The sequence below is a fragment of the Rousettus aegyptiacus genome, unplaced genomic scaffold, assembly GCF_014176215.1.
Source record: "Rousettus aegyptiacus isolate mRouAeg1 unplaced genomic scaffold, mRouAeg1.p scaffold_m13_p_2, whole genome shotgun sequence".
Classification (NCBI taxonomy): domain Eukaryota; kingdom Metazoa; phylum Chordata; class Mammalia; order Chiroptera; family Pteropodidae; genus Rousettus; species Rousettus aegyptiacus.
In genome coordinates, this window is record NW_023416295.1 from 54205599 (window position 1) to 54233077 (window position 27479).

Below are 27479 nucleotides of genomic sequence, written 5' to 3' on the forward strand. Positions count from 1 at the left end.
TCATGGAGTCCATATTTTATAGAGAAAAGATCCTTGATAGAAAAAGATTTCAGAGGAAACAGGAAGAGGTGGGATCTAAGCAAAGTGTAATCCACTGATGACAACATCAACATCACCTGAGAGTCTAACAGAACTATGAATTATCAGGCCCTCCTTCAGGCCAACTGCATAAGAATCTCTACAGGGGAAGCCCTGGAATCTGTGTATTAATATACTCTTTACCTGATTCTTATGCACATGAAAGTGACAATGACTGGTCTAGAGCGCGCAGAGACAGGATCAGTCTTTTTAAGGAGAAAGAAGCAAATGGGATATATTGAAATTCTGAGGTATGGAGAAATGAGACAAGATAGATAACACCAGAAGACTTTCACCTTTCATTGAAGTGGGAGTGAGATTACCTGCCAAGCATATGCTACAAACTTTTGGTTCCTCTATAGTTATCATATCTCACACTATGTCCTTACTTAATCTATCCCTACTGTAGCCAGTGTCTCCCAAGGACAACAAGCACCTTTCTACCGCCTAGCCTTTCTCATATATCTGAAGTGCCTTCCTGCTCCTCTAAATTTTTTAAGGCCTCCCCTTCCTACAATCCCACCTTGAGCCAGTGTAACTTTCTTGTGGAAGTGCATTTTCTATGAATTCCTATTGCAGCCTGTAGGTGTACTATAGGACAAACTCTGGAGCCAGGTGACTGGGTTTATATCAGCTCTACAACTTAACATGTGAATTTTGGGGAAGTTACTTAAATTTTCTGAATTCCATCTTCTTCATTGTAAATTGGAGATAACATAGTATCTACTGAGGTATATTTGGCATATCACAAGCACTCTTCAAATATTAGCATTTTATTACCTATTTCATGCTTGCCCTCAGCACATGCTACCTATATAGTTACTTTTTATGTATCTAAATCTATATATGTGTGTGTATATATATATACATACATGTAAATGTATATGTGTACACATGTACCCATATACACATATATCACGTATATACATGAACACATATGAATCTCTTTTCACTTGAAAGTAAGGGCTAAGTCTTGATTACTCAACTCCATCTATCCTCAAAATTTATTACTTTCTCCACTCATGGAAAAAATAAAATACATGATTTTGACACATATATTTAACTATATTTTTTAGCTGTCTGAGTACTCAATAAATGTGTTAAATAAACAATGATATAATAGTTCTTCATTTTATGCTTTCTGTTTTGAATCCTGGGCCAGACCATCCCTCTTAATGTATCCTTAGTATCTCAAAAATTGTGCTTTGTGTTATTACTTTGATGATGTTATTATTAACCTCAGAGGAGAACATGGTGCTATGATTAGAACACTGAGCCTAACATTAGAGCACTTCTATTTCCGGGTTTTTCGAGTTTAGCACTATTGGTGTTTTGAACTGGTTAATTGTTATGGAGGTTATGCTGTGCATTGTGAGGTGTTTAGCAGTATCCCTGACAGCTACACACCAGATTCCAGTAGTGTCTTATCCCAGTGGTGGAAAAAAAAAAAAAATTCTTCAGGCATTACCAAATTGCCCCTAGTTGAGAACCACTGATCTAGCACTGATCTATAGATATATGAAATGTGTCACTTTTTAGCTATAATGCAACCTTGGATAGGTCACTCCACTAGTTTAGGCATCAGATGATGTATCATCTATAAAATGTATATAATAATAGCTGCTGCATAGGAGTGTTATAGAGATGAAAAGAGATGCTGCATTGCAGTGACTCACACAGAATATCAATAATACAATTTGCCAATCTAAATTTATCCAGGCAGAACAAAAGAAAATGGTAAAAAGCACCCAAAGAATGAAAAAGGATCATGCCCATTTCTAACTCTCTTACTTCTCTCCCTCTCTGGCATCATTGTCACTGAATCTGACCCGTCTTTGCTGCAGAGCTAAAACTGGCACAGTTTTAAGTAACCTTCATGCACCACCTGTCTCTTCTGGCAGCCCAAATTTAAAGAGAGAAAAGTCAGAAGTAAAAGGGGAAAAACGAAATGCAACAACAGAAACACCCAGCATCCAGGAGTATATAGAATCCTATACTTGGAGAGAGTGAATCTTCTGTCTGTGGCTTTATGTGGTTCAAAAACCTAGACCAAACTTGAGGAATACTATTCTTAATATTTGAAAAATAATATTATTTAAATGGGTAAAATAATCATTAGTATAGATATTAAATATTCTCTTTATAGTTTAGCAGATTAATGAAATCACTGTCCATGTAGAATGAAATTATTCTTAAGAAAGTGTTTGAGCAAACCAATTATATCTTCTTATGGTACTGAAACTATAAATAAAATATTATAATTACTAAAATAATCATGAATGTTTTAAAATGTAAAATCAAAATTAAATGTCAAAGGATGAAGATAAAATTCTTTTACCAAAAAATAAGAAAGCTCTTAAATGTAACAAAAAAATTTAAAAGACCAACAATATTCCTACAAAATTAAGCTATTCTGTTTCACTTAAATGTTTTTCTTTGCATGGACTTTTAAAAAAATTTTGTGTTATAAAAATATCTTAGTACATTTTCCTTTCTTAAGAAGCAAAACAACCTGTTTTTCCTTAGCAATACATGTTCTTGAAATACTTTGGTGGTCTTTATTCTTATGAAGAATGAGTTATGAAGTGATAAAAATCATTGCATTGACATATCCAGAAAAAAAAAATTTAACGTTAGGTTCCAAAGACCCAATGTTTTTGTTTTTGTTTTATTCATCCCTGTTTGGTAGAAGCCAAGTATGAAAATACCTTGATGAACTTAGAGTTTATTGTAGCAAATTGATTTTATATATAACCTCTTACTGAGGTTATATATCTCTGAGCTGATACGAAAATATTTGTCTACTTACTACAATTAGTCTTAAATTTCAATGGGGTTCTTGTTAAAATACACTATATGCTCTTCTTTCCTTCCTTCCTTCCTTCCTTCCTTCCTTCCTTCCTTCCTTCCTTCCTTCCTTCCTTCCTTCCTTCCTTCCTTCCTTCCTTCCTTCTTCATTCTTCCCTCTCTCCCTCCTTCCATCCCACCTTTACTTCTTTTTCCCTTGATCATTTTTTCTTTCCTTTCTCCCTTCCTTTAATCCTTTATAGAGTCAACATATATCTATTGATTATGTAAACCTGTTTCAGATGTTAAATTTGATCACTATTGATAAACAGTGGTTATCTACAGGCCTGTCTATCTCTAGTAAGTAATTTATTTCAACACTAAAAATTGTGTCTTTGACAATAAATGTGATATAGACACATTGTTATAGACACTAAATGTGTATTTTATAGTTACTAGATATCTAGCCATTATTATTATTCACTTTTGAATTAGAACTTAATCATAAACTGCCATACAAAATAATCCGAAATGATTTCGTTTTGTTCAGTTTTCCCCACAGCTGCCTTTCCTGACTTTGAAAGGATTAAGAAAGAAAATAATCTCATTGTTGCTCATAAATGGTGCTAACATTGCCACTGTCACACTATCCTTACACATACACACCCACATATAGACAGATACATACAAATAAACACACATAATCTTCCACTTCACGCATAGACTGGTTTGTTATATAAGAATTTGTTAAAATGCTCAAATGGAAAACTTTAGAGAAAGAACAGGTTATTTGTGACTCAGAAAGAGTTTTCATCTTGTGATTTAATTACTTGTAATTAATATTCTCTATGATTCCAACTACTCATTAATTTATTTAACAGTAAACTTATCATTGTTTCTCTAATATTGCTCTGGGACTAAGATTTCTTTGACCTTTTGTGTGAGATACAAAAAGGTAAAGTATTTTGCTTGACTTTCCTGTTTTATCTCTATTTTTCTGAAATTAATAAGAAAATTTTCTCAGACTGTACATGATAGACTTAATTAAAAAAATAAATAGGAATGACCTTACCCTGTTCCATATTCAATTTTCTCTCATTCAGTTAGGATTATTGTAAATATTTCCAAAGCCTAATTCAATTATCTAATAAACACACACACACACACACACACACACACACACAGAGCTAAACACATTATGCAAAAATAATGAAAATCCTAACTTGAGTATTTATATTTCTATATATTCTGGCTAAATGTATATTTATGTAATACATATAAATATTTAATTATATTTTTGCAATTATATATGTATTTGAGTCTATATTTGCAATTTGTGCTTTTTACTAAATTTTATATTTTTCAGTATTTTTCACATGATTTAAATCTCAAAATACTTTCTCCCTGTTTGATGAAGGAGGAAACAAACCATCCTTTGGTTGAATAGCTTATTTAAGGTCACAAAGTCAGGCACTGTCCACTCTGAGAAGAATCTGAGGCTTCCACTTCCTAACTTAGCAACCTTTCCACTGCATGTTTTTACTCATTGGGGGTGTTATTTTCATGAGAGCAGAACTCATGAAATTGACTAGTTTGAGCCCAGTTTGGTACACTGGAAGTAGTCAATGTATATTAGTATAATCCTGACATAGAACACTATTAACTTAAATTTTATTTTGTGCATATCTTTCCAAGCAACACAGGCAAATTTCCTTTCACTTATACACATACAATTTTTGGATTTTAAATCTGTTTTGCCTCTCTATTGTCTTTATCCCTCATGCTCATGCCCCTTCTTCCCCTTCTTCTCACTATTGCTTATCTTTTGGGGGACAGTTTTCCCAGTTTAGAGTGCGTGTGTGTGTGTGTGTGTGTGTGAACTTTGCATGTGCACACGTTCTTTTTTGCTTATCGTAATTTACTGCCTATATTCTGTTTTCGAGTAGAGTTCTTTGTAAATTGTTGTTGTTAATGTTCTCATTAAAGTTCTTTACGAATAGAACGCAGTATTCAACCACTCTACTTGCCACAAAACAGGCAGACAGGGGGGCTAATTATTCATCTTTGCATTTCTAATTTTCCTCAAGGAAAAATAAAAAGGTGCTAGTTTATAAAACACAGACAAGGTGAATACAAAATGCTCGCTATTCTGAGACTGATGTCAGCGAATTGACTCAATTCAAGAATAGTTATGAAATATTCAAAAAGCTAATGTGCTGGGAAAGCAGAACTAATATGGTCGTGCATATCAACTTTTAAAAATCTACTTCATATATAAATCTGCTATTGTTCCTTTGTACTGGATATAAGCTTGGGTAATTTGAAGTGGGAGCCAGCTTTCACTTGATCTTAAAAATGGGAATAACAACAACAACAACAACAAACCCTAAAACTAAGATTAAAACGTTTTTTCCTTTTACTTTACTTGGTGAGACCAAATTATACAATTTTCATAATTTACCGAACAAACTCTACATTCAGTGATAGATATCACTTAGCCTCTCTAATTTGTGTAACATTTGAAAACAAAGCTGCACCATTTACATGACTGAGCTGCTCTTGAAGTGATGGCAGAGGCTGTACTAAGGGTCCTTCAGTCATAGGAGCCATACACTAGAGTTCAGAGAAGTGTGGCTGGCATTTAAATTTCATTGAGTCATATTATTTCAGAGAAGTATGTGTTCACTGTGATATTAATGTGCCAGGGTTTTCAGTTTAAACCAATAATCATAAGTAAGATTTAGTTTAGTAATAGGTTGACATTTTAATAAAAAATAATGTTTTGTGAAATGTCTGGAGAACTTGCTGGCTATATGAAAGAAAATTTATTAATTATTTTGTTCTTAATGCCATCAATATGATAGATTTACACTGATGATCTGCTAAACATTGCCCGATTTCTCAGTACAGCACAAGTACATAAGTACATACCCTATGAGTAATGCTGTGGGAAGCCATCAACTGGGAATATCTGGTATTTATAAAGGCTTTCCAAGATTGTTTTCTAGCAATTTTTTTTTTTTTTTTGCTCTTATCTGATTCACTTTCTAATGACTTGAATTCAGGGAGGTAAATGAAAAACTGGTCATCAAAAATGTCACAATTCGCTAGAAATAAAACCAATGTGTCATCAAGTTTCAAGGAATACGTAGTACTTCTATTTCTGAGTCTGAGTACTTCTAAGCCTTAAAAGCATGAACAAAGTAATGATTTTTTAGCTACAGCCTTGAGGTGAACTGCGCGAAGCAAAAGAGAAGTAAGGAAATTATATTATATGGCAATAAAGCACTTCATTGTTGTTTTCAAGTTTCTCACTTCCTGTCAGAGTAGCTGTAGCACCAAGATTTGCTATAGCCATAGGAGTCTAGCCTGATCCCACAGAGATGCCCCTTGTGAAAAGTCTAAACTCTGATGAGTAAATGCAACAAAAATTTGAAGGATATCTAATTTATTTCTGATGTGGTAGCTCACTGCCAGAGCTGTTGTTGGCTTGACACTGTAAGAAGTAAAATATGAAGCACAGGAAGGAATTGGCTTATATGTAGTTTGTAGACTTTTGAGTGTAGTCATGGCTCTTACCCAGACTAATATCACAAGAATAAGTAACCTATTAGCTTTTCTGATTTGCCAGGAACCTCATTCTGCATAAGATACACTGACCGCAAAAACTGGGGAGCATCCTTGTGAGGAACTAGGGAATTCTAGTCCCCATTAGAGATTTACATCTGCTTCCCCATTTCAGCTTTATCTCATAGTTGCATTATTTGTTTATAGTCTGTTAGTAAAACAAAGTGGAAGCAATTTACACAAGGTCTGAATCAGATATTCTGAGTGAAATTGATCTTTGTGATTTACTTTAGTTTACGTTTTGCTAGGTGTTCCTAAATATGTAAAAACTTGGATTCTAAATGTGTAAGCGTAATCTTTGACATTTGCTACTCAGTTTAAATCTAAAGATTTTATTTTAGTTAATTAAATGAAAGAATCAGTGAAAGAGGTTCCCCATCCCAATCACTGAATTAACTGTCTTCAAATGACCATGTGATTAATTACATGTACATGTTAACTATTGGAGTCCTGTGTGTGTGTGTGTGTGTGTGTGTGTGTGTGTGTGTGTGTGTATATATATATAGACTCCTCGACTTCCCTTTTAATTTTATCTAATTTCTTTAAGACTTCAGCAGAACCAAGATACCATATATAATTATCCTTTTCCAGTTCATAGGTTTAATATTTCAGATGGTATCTTGTATTTAATAAATAGAAGCTTTTACTTGTTTTTAAAAATATAATTGTTGCAGCCGCTGTCTCTCTCTAACGCCAGTGCCACCTCTAGCTCACTGAGGTACAGCCAAAAGAAAAGGAGGATGGGTAAGGAGGTCTCTATACCACACTTCCTAGAAAGCTGACTGCCTGCAAATTGACCGTTGGTAAATCCAACCAATGGTAAAGCACAGAAGAAGCAACTGGCTACAAAAGCCACTAGCAAGGGTGGGCCATATCCTAGAGAGATGAAGAAAACTCACTCTTACAGCTCTGGTACCCTGACACTCTGTGAAATTAGACGTTATCAGAAATCCACTAAACTTTTGATTCACAAACTTCCCTTTCAGTGTTTGGTGCAAGGAATTGCTCAGGACTTCAAAACAGATCTGCACTTCTGGAGTGTAGCTATTGGTGCTTTGCAGGAGGCAGGTGAGGCCTATCTGGTTGGCCTTTTTCAAGACATCAACTTGTGTGCTATCCATGCCAACTGTGTAACAATTATGCCTAAAGACATCCAGCTAGCACACCACATATATGGAGAATATGCTTAAGAATCTACTATGATAGAAAGGATTTCATTCTTAAGAAATAAAAATATGTTTACTTCCTGTTGTTGGTAGTTCTGAACGTTAGATTTTTTTTTTTTTCCTATAGGGTCAAAAGGCACTTAAATATATGACTACAAGTGTAAAAAAGGGGATAGAAATCATATATTGGCAGTTTTTCCATTTCTATGTGTTTGTGACTTTTTAATATCAATGCCTGAACATAAAGCATTAATGCAAATCAAAATGTTTTAGTGAACAAGTTTCAGCAGTTCAACTTTATAACAATTATAAATGAACCTATTAAATTTTTCTGGACAATACCAGAATTTGTATATTTTTAATACATGTAAATTTTTTATTGGTGGCAACTAAATGGTGTTTGTAATATTTTTATCATATAGTAGATTCCATACATTCAGTGTACTTTTCTGAGTTGTCCTATGTGCAGGTATGTTTTTAATGTCTGCTGTGCCATTTCTGTGTTTGCTCTTAAAATTCATACATATATAACATATATATTATATATATAAATGTATTTTACACACATATATGTGTGTGTGTGTGTGTGTAATTGTTGCATATTTGATCTTTACATACTGATTACTTAATGAAAAACAACAAGTGAATATACTATGTGCACAGCCAGTGAGTGCACTGCATCCTCTGAAGAAACTGCCCCAATGCCTTTTCTGTTACCTAATGAAGAACAGAAGAGTTAAATTATTTACCCAAGATAATAAACAGTCATTAACCTAGTTTAGTTTAGAACTGAAAATTCTCACAATTTTTTGTGTCTATATATGCCCTGTGTTAAGTTGTAAAATATATCATCATCATATTTGAAAAACTTTTGGTTATCTAAAAATTGAAAGACAAACTTGACAAAGACAGGAAATGCTAAACCTGAAATGTAATCATGACAATGGCTAATTACATCTCTTTTATCAAGAAAATTATAATTAACTAGATATATTTATCCATTAAAACAATCATTTGTTATCTGCTTACGTAGAGTACATTCCATAAATTCAAAGTAGGGGAATACCAAGAAGGATCAAACTTAGTCTTAATCACTATATATATTTACCAACAAAATAAAAAATTCTAAAAAGAAAATCAGAAATTTGGAAGTCTAGTTATAGTAGTTAAATCCTTAAAGTAACATTTACAGTTGACGTTTTATCAAATTCTGAATGTTCTCTCTTCCAAAGTCCTGGAGACCTTTAAAGTAATTCTTTTGTATAAGCAGATATTTTGTTTGTTAGATGCCTGCCTTTAATTATGCAAGGCCATTTATAGCCTATCTGGTATCTTTGTGCAGGTAGAAAAGTACTCACTCTGGGAAGTTGGTTAGAAAAACTCTCCCTTTTGGCAGATACATCCCCATGAACACGTTGCTTTGGGGGCTGAGCACTGGCCAGATTTGAGTCCTTACTCACAGCTCCAACTGATGTCTTTGTGTGCAATGTTTCGTATTCATGATGGTCCTGAGTTCACCCTCTCCCCTATAATCACTATCGACATTCTCACTTTAAAAAACTCTCTCCAGTTTAATAATTTTATCCTTTCATAAGAGACATCATCTGTTAACCAATGAATTCCTTGCCCTTTGCAGCCAAGATTCCAACTTTAAACATTCTTGAATTTCTCAAGAAAACAGCAGCAAAAAGCCAAAGCTAAACTCTACAAGATAATTTTGCAAAATGTGGAAATTTAAAGAGAATAAATAGGCAGAAATCATCAGTGAGACCAAACGACTGAAACTTTCTCATGTTTTAGCTTAAATTCAATCCCATGAGGGTACCTATGAAATATTTATACTTTAATGTTTCCAAAGTAGTTTAACCTGATCTGTCAAGTTACAACTACAGCGGAATACCACGTCCCAGTGTTAGCGGATATACTGAATTCAGTGGGATAGGCGCAGTTTCCAGAGCCAAAAATACATATCCTATAGGCTTCTGTGAAAAGGCCATAAGTAAGTATTTCCCTTAACTCTCAGCTACAGAGAGCTCCCTTAGAAATGGTAAGGAATTTTCTGTTTAGATCTCTGAATTTATTTATAAATTGATAATATGCATGGAAAAGTCAATACTTTCAGACTTGCTATACAATTACTTAACACACATATAGAATATTAACCAATTGTTAACAATTTTGAAGGGCCATTTGTAATCAAATCTGTGAAGTTTTTCTCAAAAATTTAAATATTAATACTTAGCAATAAGAAGAGTTTGTTAAATGAAAAGATGGTGGACTAAATCAATCTTAATTCATTTATCTGTTACTCAGAATAACACCATGATAAATAATTATCACCTAAACACTGTTTGTAACATTTCCTTACAAGTGATATTAATGACATATTATCAGCGTACACAACTTAAAAACTTACATATGTTTTTCTCATCCATGTAATCTAATCAAAGGTGTAAACCCTGGATCTATCCCAGTACAAAACTTTCTCATTACACAGTTGCAGCCTGCATCTGGAGTTGCTGGTCTGCTTGATGTCACATGACAGATCCTACCAGCGTGGAAGATGAAAGGATGTTCAGGCCACGTGTCTGGGGATGACAGTTTTCTTTGTGATGAACCACAGAGTCACAGCTTGCTAAATAAGCCTGTGACAGTGATAAGAGACAAAGCCATCAGTTTATAACAGAATATGGCCTATCTGCTCATGACAAACCGTGCTATCTCTACTCACACATGCTGACATCTCATAAAGCATTCACACAAGTGGTGGCTAGAAATAGTCTCTGAAGACAGCCCTAAAAAAGAGTAATAGTTTGCTGCCTATCTTTGAGCAAATGAATGGAAAAAAAACCTGAGTGGACAATGTAGTTCTCTTAGCCTCACAGATAAAGGTAGCTTTTTACTTAGAACTCGTTGTATGGTAGGCCTATTTCACATAACATAAAAATCTTGAGCAGTGACATAAAGATGACTATGAGGTCCCTGTTTTAAAAGGCATGCTAATTTTGAACTCTTATTCTATTGTTCCATAAGTCCACAGGCCCACTTAATAAGATTGCTTCTGTTTATTCAGAAACAATAGATATTAACCAAATAATAATAAAAGAACAATAATAAGAGCTATCACTTAGTCGATGCTCACATTGTGCTAGCATAGTGCTAATTACACAATATAAATTTCAATGAATCCTCATTATAAATCATATATCACCTAAACACAACTGAATGTACAATTTTCTTTCAAGTAATAGTATCATTATACTCACTTTGCAAATGAGGAAACTAAGACCCAGAAAAATAACTTTTCTAGATCACCAATAGGTGAATCAAGGATTGGAATATGAGACTTCTAATTTATCATTTCTACTATGACAGAATAATAACAAATATGGTGGGAAATATAAAAATGAATGAATGAAAAGATGTGACATCTATGTCTTATACCTCTATTTTGAGGTCAATAATTTAGATCAGGACTGGGGCTTGAAATAACTATGTCCAGTTAACACAGTATGCCAGAGAATGATATTCTTCCAAATGTTTTGCAGATTTGTGGTTGTTCACAATATGGGAGCAGTTTTTAATAACATTCAACATTTAACCATCACTTTCTTTTGCTTCTTTTTTCTTCTTCCCATTTTTCCTAGTTTCTTTCTAGTCATCTTACTTTCCATGACCGCATTTATTTTTATCTGCTATACCTTAAACTATTCACAGTGCCTTTGATCTTAGGTCCTTTCTTTTCCTCATCAGCCATTTTACTCCTACGCATACACTCACATAAACATAGATTCTGGTGTTAGGTTCTATTTAATACTAGAATGTTTTCACATCATTCTATAATTGTTTTATATATGTGAACTTTGTCTATTTCCAACAAATTTATTGAGAATGTAAGTGGGTTAAACACTTCTCCTATATTCATATCAGACTTTGTAGTCATGGACTACAAACACTAGAAAACACTCAGTGAATGGTTTATTCAATCGAAGTGTTTTTCTTAACTAATGGTTTCAAAGACTAAAGAGGAGACTGAACCCTTAATGTTAAGAAACAATAATACCTGACAAATCTACATTCTGAGTAAGCTTCTCAGTAGCAATAGAAGCTTACTTTGAAAAAAAGTGACTTTTACTAATCCACTACAATTAAAAAAACAAACAAACTTTCAGGACAGTGATTCCTACTGTTCTGAAGGGACTGGTTAAACTGTATTGCTATTATTTTTTTTTTTTGACGACCACTGTAATTCTAAGTGTTTATGATTCACTTTTAATAGAATTTACAGATATGTTAGTAAGCAAAGATTAATACTGAAACATAGTGTTTTAATTATAAAATAAGAAAATGAGAAAATTTCATTCTGGAATTGCAATTTTAAGTTTAATTAACTAATAGACCTTAATTGATTTTCAACTTCAAATGTATATTTAAATCAACTGAATTATATATTTTTTATGTGCAATCTCTACAAATTATTAAGGTGAGACTTAAAGTGCCAAGAAATTTAAAAAATATTTTCAAGTAATTCTGATGCACATTCAGGGTAAGCCAGTAATCTAGTTTAACCACATATTGGTCCTAGAGACTCTTCTATAACACAACTTTTCCCAAGATCATGCAATCTATTTCATTAACATTTTCAAATGACAGAGCAGTGTCAGTGTACATAATCACTCTCACGAGCTGAAAGACTTGAGGTCACTTGCAAAATACGTCATTTATGACCAGAGAAGAGCAACTCACTTCTGATTAGAACACACAGTGATTTTTGATCTCAAAATTAGTGTATTTTACAAAGTTACTTCAAAATTAAAAAGCATATACAAGACAATGTGACTTTTAAACACATGTCTTTCCTAGTCAAGGCTTTGTGTTTTTGGTGATAAAAGTGGGGCAATCAAGTGGAAAATGGTTAAGGAGAGCCAGGGTAAGATTTTCAAGAACAGATCAATGGGAAAAGGAGAATAAGAGATTAAGCTGGAAAAAGATTTATTGCCTAGTACATTATTTTGGAAGATTGGCCATATGCTTTGCTTAATTTTCAGCTTCCAACTTTAAGTCACAGAACAACAACACCAGAAATCAGATTATACATATATCATGCATGTGTATGTTGTTTTATAATTCTAGAATATTGGAAGGCTTGATAGGAGGATATCGAAACTCGCTATTGAGTAAAATCACCTGTTAGAATGAGGGATTAGAGAAAAACATTAGGACAAGCCAGTATATGGAGGACCCCCCAAATCAGCATGATTCTTGAGGTAGACCAGTCAGATTTGAAATAGACCAGAAGTAGCCTGCAAATGGAGATAGAGGTAGAAAAACCCTGTCTGGAGTGAGAGCGATGAACAATAATTCTGAGTAAGATATGAACTTGGCCTCCTGTATTAGGAGAAGAATAAGGCTACTAGAAAATTATTGCCCAATTAAGAAGATAAACTTTCAAATGACTTAATAATATTGAACTAATGATCTGGGATTCTGTCTTCTCCCAGATTAAAAATCATATTATTATCTTCAAATTGAAGTTTAAAGAAAGAATAGGAATGATGATATTGCAAGTGGAGGGCATGTGAATTTCAGCTGTAGTTATTTGAAGTTCACAGGGCCAAGGGCCAAGAAGATCATCATAGACACTGTGCTATGTATAATCAAAGATGTTAAGGAGATTAAGCTATTCTCTTCCTTCCATCAGACAAATTTATAAGGTGATAATAAAAAAATAAAGTTCAAATATAAAACTAGAAGAGGTGTCATGAGATTATAGAAAATTAATTGCATAATGATTAGTTGTTTAGAGAATAATGGCTCTAAGTATCTCAAAGAAGTACAGATTCCTTCAAAATAAAGGACTAAGGAAATCTAGAGGAGAATAGTACTGTGAATGGGTATGAATAGAAGGTAACATCCCATGGGAGAAGCATTCTACCATAAAGTGCTTAGAGGAAGAATCTTAAGACAGTTTTATTAAATAATTTATTGGATATGAGGGAAAATTTGGCAAAGATAGGTTTAGGTACTTGAATATATGCTGACTAGTTTGGGCTTTATTTTGTAAACAGTGATAACCTATTGAAGAATTTTACAGAAGGAAGTTATTTGTGATCAAAATAGTTTTAGAGATTTAACTTGATAGTTCACATAAAATGAATTCGAGGTAAGATAAATTGGAGTGCTAAAGATCATTAGGAAGGTATCACAATAGAACAGATAAAAGGCAATAAGGGTCTAAATTTGGATCATGGCAGTGAAATAAAAAATAACTTCTGTTACATGAGTTATTCTAAAGAAAGAACTGAGAAGATATGACAACTGCTTCGTATTTGCTTTAGTACTTCTATCATTTAACTGTGATCAGAAGTCTTGAATGAGTTGATTTGGTGAAACATTAGTTGAAATGTGTGACAATTTACCACTTAAAAGTTCACACAAGTCAAATCCGAAAAGCTTTCTTATTTGGATATAATTATTAAAACACCATTTGGAAATGGCATTTCACTTATATGCTGCCTACCAAAATTTAGCTAGTCCCCTCAATTAGACCTTTTCATCTGTGGAACTTATCCAAGTCAACAATGTTCCTTGGCCTCTGATGTCCTTTCCAAATCACATCTGACAGGGAAAGAACTCTCTGTCTGTACTGAAGATAGAAATAACATTAAATTCTAAAGCAATTTGGGTTCATTATCATTTAAAAGGATTTTGAAAATGCAGAGGTTATGAATTTGACCATATAAAAGCTCCATTTAGCTTGTTGGTACTTTAAAAGGTGGTGTGGAAGAGGTTAGCTTTGTAAGTGGCAAAACAATAACAGCAACAACACCTCAAAAGTATGTAAAACATAAAATTTGAAAAGAAAACACTATTTCACATCTGGATTTTTCAAATAATCAAATGTTTCCAAGTAAATTCCGTTTATAGGTAATAGATGAATAATTAAAACTTTGTTTATTATCTAAAATGCGTGACCTTTGGAAAAATCTCTCCCTTAAATATCTATTATTACATGATATAGGTAGAGTCTTTAGTTTTGTTCTTTTTGTCTTGCATTCTTTAAAAAGCCCCAGGTATACAAGGTAATACACTTATGAATCTTATGTGTCAGCCATACACCTTATAATTTGTTCTATGTAGAACATGCTAGAATTATACAGGCATCCCAGCACATCCTGAGATGATAATATTTCACAGAATTATGACATCTTAAATTTGGAAAAGACTTTTGAATTATAAAGCTAGCCTCCCACTCAAGACAGAAATACCTTCTCTAACAAGGATATCCCTGACAGAAATTATCACCCAGACTGAATGTTTTGCAAGTATTCCATTCTATAGCTTCTACTAAAAAAAAAAAAAAAAAAAAAAAAAAAAAAAAAAATCTTTTTCTATGTACTTATCCAAGGCATTTATAAAGTTGTTGAAAAAGCAAAACCAAATGCTAACTCTGCAGTACCAGAAACCTATTAGAAATATCACCATTACCTTTTCGTGTGTGTGTATTTTATCTCATCTCACCATCTTGCCCACAATGATATAGAAAATTGTAAGACCTAAGTTATTAGATACTAAGTTATTAGCATTTCTAAAGAGAAAAATCTAGACATTCCATCTAGGTCAATCTTATCTGCCAGAGGACATCCGATTAATAGGGCATGACTTTGTGAATCCATGATGCCTTCTAGTCATCACCACTTGATTTTCAAAGTGCTTACAACTAATCTATTTAATAATTTATTTTTGAATTCTCTGGGGCTTAATGTCAAACTCACCAGAATACACATTCATGGTATAATTTATTGATTCATTCTGTTTGACAAATATTCATTAAAGATCTACTTTATACTAGTAAGGTGATGGTAAATATATTCTCTACATTCTAAGAGTTTATAGCCTAATGGGGAAAAAAAACCAGAAAGTTTAAATACACTGTTATAAGTAATAACGAAGAGGAAATAAAAGAACTTTTGACAGCGCATTGAAGGGACATTCGTTGAGGTTAAGTAAGGTTTTTCAGAGAATTTTTCTATAAAACTTCTATTTTTTCTATAAGACCAACAACTTAGAAGGAGACAGATGTTTAAATCAAAAGATTAAAAGAGTTGAAAAGGTCTTTCAATGAAGAGGGATGGAGGTTCGAATGGCTTACTTTTCCCATTCATTGGAAATCTTGAGAAATATTTAAGTACTGAGAAATAATAGATGTATTGAGGACTCATTTGACTATGATAACTATAAAGTTATAATGTGTACAGTTTTATGAAATTTATCTATCAGCATCATCAGATAGATTGCATATGGGTGGTGGGGTGGGGGCGGGGAAGACACTAGATGAAAATGTCCAAGAAATATTAGCTAAGTGAAGTGAGGGTGAGGGTTATTGGAGTTAAGACCAAAATACTAAGAGACTAGGCAATTGAGTAAGTTGTCTTTGTGGAAGCACCTATCTCTCAGGATGATAAAAATATTAGTGCAAAAAGAAAACAGGCATTTGAATCTCCAAATAAGGAATATATGTACAATAAGTTTGTGTATGACAGCAATGGGGAGAGCTGGGAGATGAAATGGCTTGGTATTTTTCATCCCAAAAAAGTGATTTTTACAAGGAGATAGAGAAATAATGGCTTGTAATCAGCAATGGAAATCATGTTAGGAGCAGATGTTGAGATGTGGGGATGTAAGAAAAATAACACACTCCTTTTAAGGGGTCTGCAGAAAGTCAGAGGTGGGCGCTTAACATTTTACCCTATTTCAAATCTTAGAACAGTTCCAACTCCAGTCTATGGTACCTCTGTGTCTGAGAAAGAATGAATAATAAATAATTTGCAAGTTCACTGAGGAGTCCAGGATATACATAGCTGTGATTGCTAAACCATTCTAGTGCCTGCTTATCTGCCACTAGCAGATTTTGCTCCATCCAAGATCAAAGACTGTTCCTGTTCATGTAAAGGACAAGTCAGAAAGAAAAGTGTGATACTCACTGAGAAATGATTCTTTCTCACTACTGGTTCCAATATAACAGCATGCTTCCTGCCCACTCACCAAGACTCTGTTAAGCCTCAAAAATAACAACTACTTTCTGTGATTGAGTGTTTACTATGTGCAGCCACTTGCCTGATATGCTTTCAGCAACACTATGAGGTAGGCAGTACTCTTACTAAAATGTTACAGTGAAAGCAAAACTTAAGAGAAAATAGGCAAATTGGCCAAGTTCACAGAATTGACTGGCTCCAAAGCTCGTCCCCTTCTGTGACCATGAACCAGTTTTCATTTGAATCTTATTTTCCCCTTTCCTACCTACTAAACTTGTCCTTTGCTGGCAACTTAAACTTCATATGATCAATTGTCCAATCTATCCATATTTGAATGACCCTCTTTGATCTTAAACTAATCTTCTATGTATACCTACTCTGTCTTTCTCTAGATTTTCTTCCCAATATATTTCCCAGTCTGCCCATTCTTTAATGCCCAATTGATACCTTGGCTCTTACATGTCTCTGTATGTGGCTTCTGGCTTTCATAATTTCCTTTTGTTGCCCTAATTGTAATATCTACGGAGTTCCCTGGACCTTGTTCTCAGCCACTGTTCTAGTACTAAATGTAATAATATGGAGCAGAAATATACTTTCACTGCTAACTAGAAACCTAGCAGAGGACTAAGTAGATGTCAAAGGTTCTCTGATCTGGAATTTTGTAAGACAACTCGACTTAAAAAAAAAAAATAGATAAAATGATAAAATGAGCTAATTACCATCTAATTGTCTTTAACACCCTGAAATTGCATGACTCTGTTATCTAAACTTAAGGAAAATACAGCCTTGCTTTCCAAACCACTCTAGGTATTTGTAAACTTATTGAATTCTAATATCCTATTATATAATGGGGAATTAAGTGTCTTGGATATATGGGCCAGAAAATCTACAACCATTTGAGGTTGATTATATTTTGTAAGCCTGCAGAGCTTGATAGGCAAGTTACTATAGATGGAATATATAACCAAATTTCTTTGGAGATGAAGTAAATATTTATATACTAATGGAGGGGTGGGGAGGGAGGGATTTACTACACCCCAACTTGACAACTTAAACTAATTACTTCTTCCTTTCATTCATTTACATTATAAGTATTTTGAAATGATTACTGTTGGCAGAAAAGTTGAGAGGGGACAAAAAGAATCTATGAAGACAACTTTTTCTTGATTTGTGAAAAATATTATAAAGGCCTTAGGTATCTCAGTATGAATTTAGCTACAATATTTAATACTGCCTATGTGGATTATAATTACTATCCTCAATTTTTTTAATATATTGATGAATACAAGAAACTGGCAGCAATTCTAAGTCAATAGGCTGGTTGGATGAGTTAGAAGGAGAATAGAAGAATGTGTACCAGAATCTACGTGGATTGAGGCATGTACAATTACTTTTAAAAGCTTCCAAAGGATTTGGACACACAGCCCACACATACAGGCACAAATGCCCAGCTTTTGAGTATTTGGGGGCTAAATAAAAAAGGTTATCCTGGATATTTCTTTGTTCATGGTTTGGGGAAGAGTATCTGGTGGCTGAGAGATTATTGTTGGATTTAGCAGCTTAATAAAATTTAGAGTTTACTGATTATTATTTCTTTAGTGAGTCTATAAACTAAAACTAGATAATATATTTAATTTTAAAAATTAATAATTATAATAATAAAATATTTTGTTCCAATTTTTTATTATTACAAATATTTTTAAAACACAGGTTGGATTCTGGGTAGTACATGAAAAATGACTTGAATTCAGGTTAAAAATTTACAATGAATTTATATAAACATAAACTGACAAAAAGGTTAAGAACAGAAAACTATACTTAACTAGAAGAATATTTTGAATTTTATAGATAAAGAACAAACACTTACTAGTTCCAAAGAGTTAACTGCCATGGATTTAATGAGAGAAAGGTTTATCTACCTCATGTAAGACACTAGTAGAACTCTCCTTATTGGTTCACTTTAATCAACGTGAAGAATAGGATATAGATGAAATGCCCATTGGGGTAAAGGGAAAGCTAGCTTATGAAGATACTGGAGTAGCAGAAGCTGGAGCAAGGTGAGGTAGGCCCGAAGTTTAGCCTTGGACCTCCATTTAGCACAAAATTCTGTGTTCTAGAAAGATGTTTATCAATCCTTGATAGTGATATTGCAAATACAAGTATGTCGAGTTAAATGGCCAAGGATCTATACTTACTTTGATTTCATGTAAGAGTAAAGAAAATGTCCAGAAAGATTCTAAGCGTATATCCACCTTTACATGACAACATAAAGCAAATCCATGATTTTTAATAGAATCATCAACTAACAAAAATGATCCTGCCTGCTCATGAACTTTCCCATCCTCTTTCATTCTTCCACTTTCTTTCTTCTGCTTTCTTTTACTCTTTCATTAGTCCAATACTGTCAGTCACATCCATCAGATCTACAAAATCCATTGAGTTTATTCCATAAAGTTTATGTTAAGGACAAAAGAAAAATTGAGTCCATAAAAACACATACATATGTAAAACAAAATAATATGACAGAAATAAAATTCAGATGATGAATTATACAGTGAAAAATTTCAGTACTTAGAAAATGTAATAAAATGTATTTCATTTACAACAGCAACAATCATACAATTTAGAAATAAACATAAATACTATGTATTTATAGCAAAATAAAACAAATTATATTATATTATTTAAATAAAATTTGAATACACGGAGATTATTAAATAAATGTTATTGAATTGGAATTTTGAAAATTGTAAAGACATTAATATTCCAAACATTGATCTATAAAATAAGTTATTGAATCCCAATCAATATAAAATATAAAAGAACAAATCCTCCCAATGTTCTTTCTTTCAAAATGTTCTTGGATTCTTATTTGATTAAATGATTTTTAGGATTATTTTATTGATAAGTAAATGACCAATTTGGTAGAAAATTATGCAAAGGACATAAATGTAGAATGCAAAGAAAAAAAATAAATAAAAATAGCAAATGAATATTTATCAGGTAAATATGGATTTTCTGTAATGCAAAATGTAAATAAAAATATATAACATCATTTTCCTCTTCAGACTGACATTTTAAAACATTACAATACTCTGTTAGTGAAGATGTGAGGAAATGGGTATCTTTAATGTTGTGACCCTCCCTTTTCCCCTATGCAATAGCAATTCAACTTTCAAGAATTTATCTAAAGGAAATAATTGAATAAAAATACAAAAGATATACTTATTACCCTATTCTTTAGAATACAACACTACGCAGAGAATAGGTCATCAATCAACATTTTAATTGATTAGTGTGACCCAGGGCAAGGTACTTAACTCCACAAGTCTCTATTTTCTCATCCTTAAAATAGAATGGGAATGCCCACCCTTCAGGATTATTGTGAGGACAATTATGATGATGTATAGAAAGCACACAGCTTATTCTGCACATGATAAGTGGTGCTTGGTAAGGGTCTTATAAGAAAAATATATATAAATTCATACTCTACTTATATATATGTAAATATTAAATATTTCTGTGTTTATGTATCTGTAGACTGATTCGACAGAATATAGTTTTCTTTTCTATTCAAATATAGTTTTTAAAAGTTGTAAATTGTTAACTTTTTTTTACATAAATAGGGCTGCTAGAAAAGTAGCTGCATTTCAGATCATATATCTTTTGCGGTACAGTTGGAAACATCTTTATATGTGTTAGTCTGAGGAGAAATAAAATTCTTAAATATTTAATTTTTGCTACACACACACACACACACACACACACATTGTGTAGAGAGACGCAATACCTTTTAGTCTTATGCTCCACAATTTAATGTTTACTATTTCACACACTTTCTCTAAATCATCAAATGTGTCCTCACACACTGACTGCACACACTGCCACTGCTCTGGAGCAAAAAATATAGACTGTGATTCAAGACTTTACTGCTTCAAGGCCAGGTGTGTTGTTGACTCTGCTGTTCCATTTCTTTGTATTCTTGGCAGAGCTGTTTGCCTATTATAGCAGCCTGAGACTGATTGTTTACACACAAACCTTATTTTAGTCTTACAAACTACACTGATACCAAAGTCACACATAGCAGTAACACAAGTAATTTATAACACCATTTCCAGAGTGTCAGAACACAGGGTAATGTGGGAGGAAGGCTACTTAAAGATGAACTCCATTTAAACTCCTAGAAACAGCCAAAAGTAGGTTGAATACTTCTGTTATCACTACCCAAAGAAGGTATCAACAGCACTATAAACCTCATTCTTTTAACATATTGCTTCAGCTTGGTTTACTTTAATCTAGAAATGGTGCCATCCAGATGCAAGCACTATATCTCCTTTACCTTTGCTTCAAATGTAAAATTTATGTATAACCTCTTAAGAGATAAATAGAAAAAAAAAAGTGATTTAGAGCTGTCACAAAATGTTCTCAAATTTCTTGCTAGCCAATCTAAACTACTTATTAACAAATTTGTTAGATTTAAAGTTTCTAACGCTGGACCTACAAGCCACCTTATCTTGGATAAATAAATTCTTCCTGATTATTCTAGTCTTCTTTAGACTGAAATTTAAGTAATGTGTTTCTCCATTTTAAATGTGGAGATGGAATTTTGGGGACTTTCATTTTCGGCCGGAAAGTCAGGCACAATGGCCAGAATTTCCTGCTCTGAGTTTTGTTTTGTTTTGTTTTGTTTTGTTTTGTTTTGTTTTGTCTCAGAAGTTCTTGTTCTGACTTTTTTTTTTTTTTTGTCTAGGCTACATTTAAAACATTCTTTGCTATTAGAACTTCAGAATATAAGATTAATGGTCTGAGAAAGAGAATGGGACAGGACTGGTAAGGAAGAAAACACAACAAACAGGGTATACCAAAATAGTACATTCTTGTAACCGTTGTGTCCTGTCGAGTGGTGAGAAACAAAAGTCATTTTGCACTTTAATGTAACTTCCGAAGAGAGTGTGTGCTGTCTCAGAATTAAACACCAAAATTAGAAGTCTCCTGAGTGATCCCTGGGAGATTGAATGTCTCACTTAGAAAGATAAAATAAAACATTAGAAAGGCTTTTTTTTTTTTTAGCATTTCAGGTTTGGAAAATGACCTGTCATATTTTAGATGAGATGTTTCTCACTGGAATTCTGAGGCCTAATCACTCAGTATAGATTGATGAATGACAGACAAAATGCCACTGTGAAAAAGGGCTGTAGCAAAGCTAGAGCCCTCTGGGGTCTAAACTGAGGTCATATAACAACTGTATAAGAAGAAGCAACTTGTTTATAGTACAAATAACCACATTTAAGAATGGAAATAGACTGTTCTCTGAATTGCGATAGATGTGGTTCTACCTTGAAGATATTCATGATCTGGAATAATCACTCCTCTCTTCCCAAGTCATTTATATTGGCATTTGAAATATCTTGTATACATTTCGGACAGCACATACACCTTTGTAATCATTAAAGTGAATCCTCATGTGTTAAATTAAGAGAGGAAGACCAAGAAATGTGATGGGTAGCAGAGAATTACTGGATGAGATACGAAATGTTTGACTAGTTTGTTCCCACAGTGAATAATTCACAAATGACTATATTTTTAAATTATTCAAATGAGCAGTAAAATCTAAGTCCTTTATACTATTATTACTAATACTATTGTATCAGTTCTGGATATGGGTAGTTAATTTAGTGATCGAGTTGTCTAGCCTCCTTATATGACATTTTAGGAAATTGAATGAAATAATATGCACAATCATATACCCAGAATCAGACTAGAAATGAAATCCATAGATATTCATCTACTAGAAATGAAGAAGCTAAATCAGGACTTAAGCACCTAAGTGAATTTTACTAAATATATAAATACACACACATGGATGGTAGGGAAAATAATTATCCCTTAAAGATGTCTACATCCTAACATCTGGAACTTGAAACCTGTGAAAATATTACTTTATATAGCAAAAGGATTTTGCAGTTATAATTAAGATTGAGGACCTTGAGATAGAAACATCATCGTCAATGATTTAAGTGGATATAATCTAATCATGTGACTTCTTAAAAATGGGAAAAATTTTTTTTTTTTTTTTAGACACACAAATGACAGAAGAAAGGGTCAGAGAGTTGCTGACTTTGAACATGGAGGGAGGGAGCCATGAGCCAAAGAATGTGGGCAGCCTCTTGAAGCTAGAAAGGCAACGAGCTTGGAATTTCCCCTAGAGTGTTCACACACACATACACACACACACACACACACACACACACACACACACACACACCTCTCTTAAAACTTTGTTTAGCTCAATGAGGTTCAAATCAAACTTCTGATCTACAGAATTGCAAGATAATAAATTTATGTTGTTTTAGCCATTAAGTTTGCAGTAGTCGTTACATTAGAAATAGAAAACTAATACTATAGATCTATAAACTTTTAATGATGTATAATATATAGAGAAAAAAGTATGCAAATTATAAGTTTACCAATCAATGATTTATCACAAACTGATCATATATGTCTACCATTAGCCAGACCAAGAAATAAGATATTACAAATACTGCAGAAGCCCCTTCCGTGCCACATTCCTATCACTGCCCTGTTTCCCAGAGTAACCACAATTCTAACTTCTAAAAGCATAGATTAGACATGCTTGTTTTTGTACTTGAAATGTATGGAATCATATACAAGTATTATTTTTGTACCTCCCTTTTTTAAGCTGACATTATATTTCTTTATTTCATATGTATTGTGCTTATAGATGTAGTTTGTTTATTCTCATTGTTTCATAAAATTTCATTATATGAATAGGGTGCAATTAACTTATCTCTTCAATTTGGTCATTTAAGTAATTTTCAGTTTGAAACTTAGAAGTAGCATTCTCGTACATGTCTTTAGTGAATATATATTCATATTTATGTTATGTCTATACCTAGAAATGGAATTACTGAGTCATGTGGTATGTGCACATTCAACATTAGAGTATACTAACAGCTTTCAAAGTTTTGTACCCAATTTCAATCCTACTAGCAGTGTATGAGAAGTCTCAATGAAGTACAAACTCTCTAACACTTGATATTTTTAGTATGTTTAATTTTACCCATTCTTGTGTATAGTAATATTACACAAGAATGGATATTACACAAGTAATATTTTCTCATTATTAGGACTGAGTTTACTATTTTTTTAAATAGAGAGGTGTTGAATTTTACTAAATTACTTTTCTGTTTCTCTTGAGATGACCATATCAATTTTTTCTTATGTTTTTATTAATGTAGTGGATAAAACTCATGGATGTCCAAATGTAAAAATACCCTTGATTTTCTGTAATAAAGACTACTTAATAATGAACTCTTCCTTTTTTTTAATAAAACTGAGTTTCATTTTGTAGCAGTTTATTTAGGATATTTAAGCTACATTGGTGAGAGATATTGACCAATAAATTTCCTTTCTTTTTATATCTTTGTAAGTTTTGGTTTCAAGGTTATACAAGCTCCATATGAAGAGGTAGAAGTGTCCCCTTTTATCTATTCTCTGGTAGATTTTGTATAATATTAGTATTTGGAAAGATTTATTGGTCAATCTATTATGGATTATAATTTTCTTTGTAGAAAGGTTTAAAAATTGGAATAATTTCTTAAAAGGTTTAAAACTATTCAGATTTTAAGTTTTTTCTTAAGTCTGTTTAGTAAGTTGGGTTTTCAGAGAAATTTTCCATTTCATTCAAATTGTCAAATTTATTGGCACAAGTTTTTGATGTTTAATTGTTATCGTTTTAATATTTAGGTGATTTATACTGATGCTTCATTTTATATTTCTGATATAGATAATTTTTATTTTCTCATTTTGTTTTAGTCCATCTTGGTAAGGGTTTTTTAATTTTATTAAAAGTTAAAAATAGTTTTTTGATTATTTTTTCCCTATTGTGATTTTTTTATATTTCATTGATTTTTAAATCTTATCCTTATTATTACTTCCTTCTTTATTCTTAAGAATTGATTTATTATTTTTTGAATTATTTTTTAAATATTTCCTTGATATGGATTCTTGGTTCATTTTTAGTATTTCTTCCTTTCTAATATATGCACTTATGACTTTGTATTTTCCTTTAAGCCCTGCTTTAGCTCTATCTGGCAAGTTTTGATATGTTGTGTTTTCATTATTATTTAGTGCATAATAATTTAAATTATTATTGCAATTTCTTCTTTCACATATAGATTACTTGAAATTTCTAAGTATATGGAGATATTATAGTTTTATTTTTATTATTCAGTTTTAGCTAAATTATACTGCAATGAAAGAATACACTCTAAAGGATTTTAGTCCTTTGATATTTTTAAGGATTTTTTTAATCGCTCAACACTTGATCACTTTAATGAATGTCTTTGTGAAGTTCAAAGTATGTAAATGATGTCATTGTTGGGTGCAGTGTCGTTACTTGTGTTAAGATCTTGTAGGTCCATAATTCTTTTTCTATCAGTTCTAGAGACAGGTCTGTTAAGTCTTTCTCTATAATTGTGACATTGTCTGTTGTTTGTTTAGATCTCTTATTTTTGACTTTACATGTATATTAAATCTGTTATTTATTACATATTGCATGGGATTATGATATTTTACTGGTTGATCTCTTCATGATTTAAAATGTTTTTCTATCATTAGTAGTGTTTCTTACTTTAAAGCCTACATTCTCTATTAGTATAAATATACTAATGTTTTTTTAACAGTATTTTTATGATTTATCAATTTCTATCTTGTTATTTTCACCATGTCTGTGTGCTTATATTCAAAATATTTTTCTTAGAATAGAGTTATTCTTCATTTTAATCTAACAAGCATAGTATTTTAATCAAAATATTCAAACCATTTACCTTTAATATAATCATTGATGTAGTTGGATTTAAATCTATTTTACTATTAGTTTTCTCTGTTCCATATCTTTTTTTATTCCTTTGTTTCTTCCTTTAAATTTTCTTTTAGATTTGCACAATATTTTTATCATTCCATTTTGCCTATTACCTTGTGAATTATACATTCTTTCATTACTCTTTTAGTGCTTACTGATTAAAAATTTATTCTTGACTTATTACCATCTAAGTTATTAATAATTTCACATCTCTGTAATGCTAGCATCTTAGAATATTTTTCTTTTAAGAATCTACCTCCTATTTTTGCATTTTTGTTGCAATACATTAAAATCTATATTGATGTTATAAATTTTATGTCATTACAATTATTGTTTTATAGAATTAATATACATTTACTCAAATAGTTACCATTTTCAATGATCATAAGTCCTTTATGCATTCCATTTATTTGACTGGAATTACTTTGGCTAAGAACTCCTTTTATATGTTTTTAATGCCTATTTATGATGTACTCTTAGTTTTTGTTTGCTGAGAACATCTTAATTTCACATTTGTTTTTCCAGAATATTTTTACTAGGTACAGAATTCTAGATTAACAATTATTTTAACACTTTAAAGATATCAGCCCATTACTTGCCAACTTCCTTTTTTTTCTAATGAGAAGTCATTTATTAGTCTTATTTTCATTCTTTTGAAAATAATGTATTTTTTATTGATTGCTTTTTTTTTTTTTTTTTTTTTTTGCTTTTGGTGATCAGCAACTTGACAATAATGTTTATAGTTACATTTCTTTGCTCTATGATTTGCTGTTTCCTTTATCTATATGTTGATGGTATTCATCTGATTTATTATTATTATTATTCTTAGCTAAGTTTTTTTTTTTTTAAGTATCTCTCTCCTTTCTTCCACGTACATGTGTGCCAGACTTCTTGACAGAGTCTCTCATATCTGTTATGATCTTTGTTTGTTGTTATTCTGTGCTTCAGGTTGAATATTTTCTATTGATTTGTCTTGAATTTTGTCTAAACTTCTGTAAAACCATCTATTGTTTTCTTAATTTTAAATATTGTGTTTTTCTTTCTGCAACATCCATTTTATTCTTATAGTATAATGAATATCTCCATGTTACCAATTTTTCCATTCTTTCTCTAATTTCTTGAGTATATTAGTCATAGTCATTTTTAAATCATTGACTTTTAATTCCAATATCAGGGTCATCTGAAAGGCTAATTCTATTGTCTGTTTTTTCTCTTGGTTATTGATCATATTGTCTTATCTCTCTGTATAATTAGTCACTTTTTATATAATTATGAATGTGGTGCATAAAACACAACATATATATTGGTTCTGATTATAGATGCTCCCTCCCTCCCACAAGAAGTTGCTAGGAAATGAAATAGAAGAATAATTACTTTAATCCAATTGGAAATGGAGCCAGGTCAAAACTGCACTGGATTTTTGTCAAGATTCAATCTATCTCTACTTTGTCTTTATGCCTAAGTTATGCACACCAAGAGCTTTTAACTGAGGGCCTGGAAAGCATTTTTCTTTTCACCTGTGAGAAATTGTTGGAATTTCAGCTCTGTTTTTCAGAGATTTTCAGCTTAGTCTTTTCCTGTGCAGCTTTCAAATGGCAATTGTTTTATGAGGATGTCTGGCTTTGTATTTGACTGCCAAAATTCTTTTTGTTTCTTAGTTTCTCAAAAGCTTTCTGCCAGGGGTCAAGCCTAAATTTTCTACCTTTAACTGCACTCAAAATAAGCAAATATCCTCAGACAGTAAAGCTAATGGTTAGGCTGTCAGTATCAGTTCCCCCTTTTTCTCAGTGCCTTAAAAACATTTTTTATAGTCCTTTCTTTTGGCAGAGAAACTTTAGTATTCAGTAAAATTTTAGTATTTGGTAAAAAAAAATCAGAAATCAGTAAAATTTTCAACTTGGT

The 27479-nt window shown here is 32.2% G+C and overlaps 1 protein-coding gene across 1 annotated transcript; it reads left to right on the forward strand.

Annotated features, from left to right (window-relative positions):
• Positions 1–249: 249 nt before the first annotated feature.
• On the forward strand, positions 250–7682 carry LOC107511728 (histone H3.3C-like). The gene is made up of 3 exons (XM_036235847.1): positions 250–329; positions 1923–2056; positions 7303–7682. The coding sequence occupies exons 1-3, from the start codon at positions 250–252 to the stop codon at positions 7680–7682; spliced, it is 594 nt and encodes a 197-aa protein (XP_036091740.1).
• The last annotated feature ends 19797 nt before the right edge of the window (positions 7683–27479 follow it).